The sequence below is a fragment of the Arachis hypogaea genome, chromosome 4 (genome assembly GCF_003086295.3).
Source record: "Arachis hypogaea cultivar Tifrunner chromosome 4, arahy.Tifrunner.gnm2.J5K5, whole genome shotgun sequence".
NCBI lineage: Eukaryota > Viridiplantae > Streptophyta > Magnoliopsida > Fabales > Fabaceae > Arachis > Arachis hypogaea.
In genome coordinates this window covers 100,754,825-100,762,084 of record NC_092039.1, presented here as the reverse complement: position 1 = coordinate 100,762,084, position 7,260 = coordinate 100,754,825, and the positions used below count along the sequence as shown (strand labels likewise).

Genomic DNA, 7,260 nt, shown 5'->3' with positions numbered 1-7,260 from the left:
GAAAAATTCATTAGAGTGAAAAAGAAAATTTCGTTGACATTTTTTTATAAAAATAAGTTTATTTAATATATTTTTATTTTGTCGATATATCTGATATCTGATCCGATTCAATCCGCAAATTAGATCTGAGCATAAAAAAATACAGATATTAGATTCAATCTGATCAAATTAGTTTAGTGCAAATCAGATTGAGATTTTGATCATATCCTATTCGATTCGATCCGTAAACACCTCTAAATAGACATCCTCGCCACTAAAATAGTGACAATTTTTTGGGGCAAAATCACAATTATTTTTCTATTAGAGCATTAAAAATTTTACAAAGAACTTATCTCATATTCATGCAAATTATTTTAGTGGTTATTTTCATAAAAACATCTTCATATAAAGATTATATTATAAATTATTTAAGAGTTCATAATATCATCTTTACATAAAGATATTTTCATAAAAATAACCACTACTTATTTCATGCAAAAGACTTAAACTTGAAAAAATTGATTAAAAAAAAAATCAATAATTCCAATTGATATTTTGATGGCTGACAATTTGGTGCTCTTTTTAATCTGCTAATGGAATTTGCATTATGGTAGTCATGATTTACCCATTTTTATATCAATCAATTTGGCAACGGCAGAAGAATATACATACACAAAATACATGACATCTGCATGTCACCATAGAATAATAAAAAAAAGAGGCCATGGCATGGAAGCTTTTTACTATACATTTGTTATAACATTGCCAATAATATTTGATTCCATGTGTCTGGTATTCCAGGCAAACACCAATGTATGCAATCCGCATTTTGGGGATTGGCCCTTTCTTCCTCAGTTAGCAATTTGCCTCCGGTTTCAGTGTAAACTGAAGAGTGGCCATCAATTCTGTATTCTGAGATCTGTGTTATGTTTATAACACTCACTGGAACCTTCATTTTCTTCATCACTCTGGACACTACATTCATTATGTCCTTGTTAGAACCAGTTCCCCAGTGATTCTTTTTCCTCACAGGCTTTGTCTCATTGAAACATTTCACACCTTCCATGTTGCCCCAATCTTCACTTCTATTAACAAAAATAATTTAAGTCTTTTAGTTCCAACTTTTAGCTCCAAAAATTGGTGCCTTTTTAGTTTTTTTTTTTTTTTTAAATAGTAAGGTGGAAAATTGCATGCAATTGTCTTCATGCAAAATTGATAATTGACACATTAGATGACAATTTAATCAAATATATCAAATCATCTAATGATTCTCAACTATTAACTTTACATGAAGATAACTGCATTTAAGTCTCTGCCAAATACTAATAGGTCACATATCAATTGTCTATCAAATATTTTATGAAGACAAATTAACCATAGAAACTAAAACTTAAACTGAGTATTTTGATTTTTTTTTGTCTGAACCAAAACGAATACATAATTACATATTTTACTGAAATCTCAAACTAAATTACACTTTAATTGTTAGGTTCTTTGGATATTTCATAACTCTTTTCACCGAATTTCTAGGTGCAACTCATAGGATTATTGGTTAAGGTACTTCAGTACTTGTAATTGTAAAAGATGAAATTGTAGTTTTGATAAGAACAAGAAATAGACCTTGAGTGTGTGGGAGACATTGTTGTGAAGAAGACCTTGGTTTTGTTTGGATTGATAGTTGAGTCAACCCAATTCGCCCAAGTCTTCAAAGCTAACTTGTAAGCAATTGAGTTGTCTAATTCTTCGTACCCTTCTTCTCCATTTGCAAATGAACCCCACCTTAAAATTAACAAACTACATGTTAGAACCATTTTTTTCTTAAAATACATGTATTAATTGATTCTTATTTTTTTTACACTTCATATAATCTTTGAGAAGAGAAAATTTGATGATTATGTATCTTGGAAAGAAAGAAAGAAAGCTTACAGTGATTTAATCTTAGCACTGCTCATCCACCAAACATAGGTATTGAAAACAAGAATGTCCACTGCTGTCCAATTTTTGGCTCTGTCCATGATAGCATCCACTTTTATTATCCTCTTCTTTGGATCTCCTATGATATCAATATCAGAGTTGGACTCTACTATGTATGGAGCCCAATAGAATTCTATAGTAGCATTGTATTGCTGTGAAAAAAGAAAAAAAGAAAGAAAGAAAGGTAATTATAACTAATGTGACATCTAACTACTTAAATAATTCGCTGATATATCTAATACAAAGATTAATATGTTATATTTAAGGAAATCTCTAGGGGCTCGCTGTTGTCATATATATGGTTGATTGAGAACTAGAAGAAGAGCCTATGTCTAAAGGAACGGAAATGCTTGAGTTACATATTTCAATACCATAGCTTTGAAGACTGAGTGAATATTTCTTCTTTCCATAGATTTCTGGTCTTGAGGTATGATCCATTCCACCAAACAAACAAAAGATTCCCATTTGTTTCTTTGTAGTGAATCCCCAACAAACATAAGCCTTTTTCCTTGAAGCTTTCTCAGAGCTAGCTCAGGATTGAATCTACAAAAAAAGTTACCCATTTCTTGGTTACTTATCTTAAGAAAAAGTTTCCCACAGAAAAAAATATATAAGGGATTAACTAACAAAATAATTTAATTTTAATATATTATTATTGTAAAACAATTTTACACATATATTTAATTATATAACGGAGCAATACTCACATACAGAATAAATATGTACATAAAATACAAGTATTGACCTGTTTGGTAGTGAAATTGTATTTTATTAAAAAATATTATGGAATCCACGTGTTTGATCATTCATTCTTGTTCTCACTCGATATATTCTGTATACAATTGCAATCTATATGAGAGTAGTATCCTTTACATTAATTACGTGAAGTATCATTTAAAAGAACAGATATAATTAGATAATTGTGTATAACATTTTATACTAGATTAAAATTAAACTAATCTATTGTTATAAAAAGAAAAAGAGAGATACAGGAACAAAGATCATGAAACTTACCTTGGCAAGTTGCAATCTTCTGGCTGCCATTCCCAGTGCATGTAATCAGTATCATTTCTTCCATTTTTGACACAAGAAAACTGCCTCTCTATATAGGGGCAGCTTATGTCAGAATATAGTGGCTTTATTGAATGGTTGAAAACCCATTTTCCATTTGCAACATTGCATTCTTCAGCATCAAATTCAAACCTGTCATCGACCCATGATGCATTCACAACCTCTTTTCCAACCTCGTCCTCCTTTACTCTTTTATCGTCTGCTAAAATAATCATGAATCATATGATAAAAACATTTCATTAATTACTATCATATATTGCTAGAACCAGAACTAACTCTTGTTTTGTTCAATTCAACTGATCATAGTAGCAGATCTTAAAAATTTGGATAACGGAGACAAAAATTTTATGTAAATAGAATAAAAATTTTTGTATAATTTTTATTTTAGTGCGGGATCAAACATTAAAAAAAGAAGAAAAACGCAAATTGAGAAAAAATATGCACATATATACTTCAAAACAAAATTTCAAATGGTAACAAGGGACTAAATGGTAGTATTATATACATGTATTTTTCTGTGACCGACTGACACATGTTTTGCATAACAAAAGAGAAAATATAAGATGAGAAGGCATCACATCCAATTCAAAACCTTAAGGTGTTAAGTTAATGGGTCTTTCATCTTATAAAATCTTCACTCTTCCTTGCTTTCTTTGATGTGGAACTAATTTCGACATTCCTCACACTTGCAACACTAACAAAAATTGCTATCTACAAATAAAAATCAATTAATCATATATTTATATATAAATACCTATGTTATTTAATTTATTTTCAATGTGCATTTTGTATTGGGAGGTGATTTTTAGTGTTAGAGTAATATAGTTGTTATACATGTATAGAAAGAAAGGGACTAGCAATGATACAGTTATCTCCCAACTTGACTCGACTAAACTCGTAGGAAGAATAATAGACTTACTAGATTTGGGTTCAGTGCTCTTTCTTGGACAAAAAGGCTTGAGCTTGATAATTGAGATTGATGAAAAGGAACTGAATTTCTCAGCATACAACAGAGCCATGAAGACAAGAACACATAGAGTGATGATAATCGTTGTCAGAGGAAGCTTTACTATTCCTACTCTTGGAGGCTTCATCATCATGATTACCCTGATGAAGAATGAAGAATTGAAGCTCAAAGATGGTAAGATTAAACTAAAAAAGAGGCTGAATTATTATTGTTGCAAGGCAAAAACAACAGAATGATGAGGACATTGTAGGGGTGAGAGGGTTTACAGGGTGAGAGAGGTTTTATGCAAATTTTGAGTAGGAGTGAAGTTAAAGCATAGTATTCTTGTTTTGCTTAGGACTAATTAAAATTTAGTAAAATATGGATGAGAAAGGGTAGTGGAGGTTAAAGAATGAATTGAAAGGCTAACATATTTGGCACTACTACCCTACCATCATGCATATTTATTTACACACGCATAATGCATTCCCTGTTTATATATTGTCATTTAGACTCTAATATTTTATCACATGGGAAATTATACTATGTTAAGTTTCATGTAGCCACTTGTATGTAGAATATGATGAATAATTCAACAGATGTGATCATATGGTAGTTGGTGCTGTGAAGAAATCATAATTAATACAAATTAAGAATTGTGGTTAATACAGATATTCAACAGATCTGGTATATACTACGTGTTGTGAAGAAATGATTAATTAATACAAACAAAGAATTGTGCTTTATTCACCGTTGAACACGATTTTGGATTTCTATAGGATTATTACGTTTTAAAAAATATTCTATAAACATAAAAAAACGCAACCTATATATACATATATATATATATATATATATATATATATATATTGTCTAATATTTTTTAATAATATAATTAACTATTAGAATAATCAAATGTTTTACGGTAAAATAACCAAACATGTTATTATTGCAGAATAATTAGATTTATCTACAGCAGCATAATTAAAGTTTTTTTATGAATACAAAATATGTATCATTATATATTAGCTAATATTTTATATATAGTATGGTTTTTTTATGGTTCAAGAAGCGTGTTATTTGTAATATGAAATATCTATACGTATTTACATTAACTAAATGATAAAAAAATAGGAGTTATATTGAAATGAGCACTACACCAAAATCTAAGGAGGATGATGAGTATTGGAAGTAAATGTCCATACGAATATATAATCTATGAGAAGTTGTTCCAAAATATATTAGGCTCACATAGATGATAGATATATTGTGCTGGATCTAACTAATGCACAAATTTAGGACTAATACAAAATAGGTGAAGTCTATGCTGTAGAAAGGAAAAAATCTCTACCCTATAAATTTGTGTTGTCTTAACAAATAATTAACAAATATCTCTAAAACGGGATAAAGTCTACAATTTTGCAGGTGAGGTGCAAAACCTCCTCTCGATTGCACGTGAGAATTTTTATATAATTAGACTGATTAATTATTATGTTTAATTATTTTAACATGATAGTGGACTTCTATGTACTAATTCTTTCCTGTCTCTGGATCATTATTTTACAAAGACAAATACAAAATGAATTAAAGGCTTGAGTTTATGAACTTATAATACTATGTATACTATTCATCCATTTAATTCATAACATTCATTATTATTTATCACTACAGTGGGAAAATAAAAATGAATTTTCTCAATTTTTTTTATTGATATTGTTAAGTGTATTTTTTTTATTATATAATATATTTTTTATATTTTTTGTTTTATTTAAAAATAATGTATGACATATATTTTCAGTTTATCATATTTATTGAAAAAAATGAGAAAGTTTATTCCCCTAGTACAATTACTATTCTTACTAGTGATCCTCTTATGATAATTAATTCCCATATATTTTTAACTTTCATAAAAATTATATAGGTTGGGATGATTTTATTATTCTCTTAAAAAGTAATTTTTATTATCTTGGATTTTAGAAAGTTTTGGGAAAAAAGCTGAAAACTAATTTTGAGTAGCAACAATTTGTTTATTTATTGTAAAATAATTTTAAAGAATCAATTTCCATTTGAAGTTTTGAAGAATAATTTTTATTACTGACGACTCTTTTAGCAGAAGTTTTGAAGGTATTTGTGTAAACTGTAAGCCTAATCATGGTTTTCGAATTGGAGATCGCTATGATATAGTCACATAATTGATGAGTATATAAACTTGTGATTCACGATAATAAGTAACTTGATATGAGATTTTAAATAATTATTTTCTATGGACTAGGGAGTAGGGACGTATTAATAACTAACATGCTAAAAGGTAAAAGCTGTCGCCCAAAATAGTATAAGAAACTAGAATTTTTTTCCGGCAATAATATTACGAAATTTTAAGTTTTATTAAATAAATTTATATATACATTTTTTTATTTTTGATATTGAGAAAAAAAAGAACAGTTTACAATATTGTTGGAGTATGATGTGTTTAACTAGCATGTGAAAAATACAAATTAGATTATTAGATTTATTATTTAAAATACAAATATAACCTTTATATTTGTATATTTTGACTTTTTAAAATTTTTAATTACAAATCTAACCTTTAAATTCGTGTACCTCATTTAAATTAAACTTGTTCTCTTTCCTTAGCAAATTTGAGTAGATTTTCATAGAAATTTAGAGAAACCAAATCAGAACCTTCATTTGTTTTTCCTAATTAAAAAAATATTCTTCATACCAATGAAAAACATATTCATCATTTCATAACGCTACATAACATGTCAAAAGCCTTCGTTACTAAAAAATGAGCCATATATATAAAATCCAAACCGAATAGGCCGATTTGGCCGAAAATTTGGTGAATTAATGGTCCAATTGGTTCAACTTAGTGTTCAGACCATATAAAGAGCAAATTGATCAACGATAGTCAAATTCGTCAGAAACCAAGCGGTCCGGCGCAAAATGGTATGGGTTAGACGCAAAATCCGTGCGCGCCCATCGTGCACAAGCAATGCATTGAACTATTGTAGGAAACAACCTTCCAGAATTATTCAAAAATAGTAGCAGGTGTGTCTCAAACTGGAGATCTCTAAGAAATCTACTGTAAAATTCTAAAACTTAATAAATAATTAATTAATAAATTAATTATGATTTAAAGAAATAAAAAAAATTAAGTTTTATAATTTAGAGATGTAAAAATATTTATAATAGAAATTAAAATACTAATTTTAAAAGTTTTGGCTCAAAATCAGGTCAATGAACTAAATCGGTAGAATCGGGTCCATATTGAGCCCAAGGTCCAACCC

The 7,260-nt window shown here is 28.6% G+C and overlaps 1 protein-coding gene across 2 annotated transcripts; it reads right to left on the bottom strand.

The window, feature by feature from the left end:
• Positions 1 to 578: 578 nt before the first annotated feature.
• LOC112797054 (protein trichome birefringence-like 3) lies at positions 579 to 4,260 on the bottom strand. 2 transcript variants are annotated; one of them, XM_025839806.3, is made up of 6 exons: positions 3,944 to 4,260; positions 2,968 to 3,226; positions 2,325 to 2,496; positions 1,906 to 2,105; positions 1,600 to 1,758; positions 579 to 1,064 (listed from the first exon to the last, which is right to left on the bottom strand). In XM_025839806.3, the coding sequence occupies exons 1-6, from the start codon at positions 4,122 to 4,124 to the stop codon at positions 734 to 736; spliced, it is 1,302 nt and encodes a 433-aa protein (XP_025695591.1). In that variant the 5' UTR covers positions 4,125 to 4,260; the 3' UTR covers positions 579 to 733. The 2 variants fall into 2 exon arrangements, with proteins under 2 accessions (XP_025695591.1, XP_025695592.1); XM_025839807.3 differs by having other exon boundaries at positions 2,968 to 3,223.
• Positions 4,261 to 7,260: the final 3,000 nt, after the last annotated feature.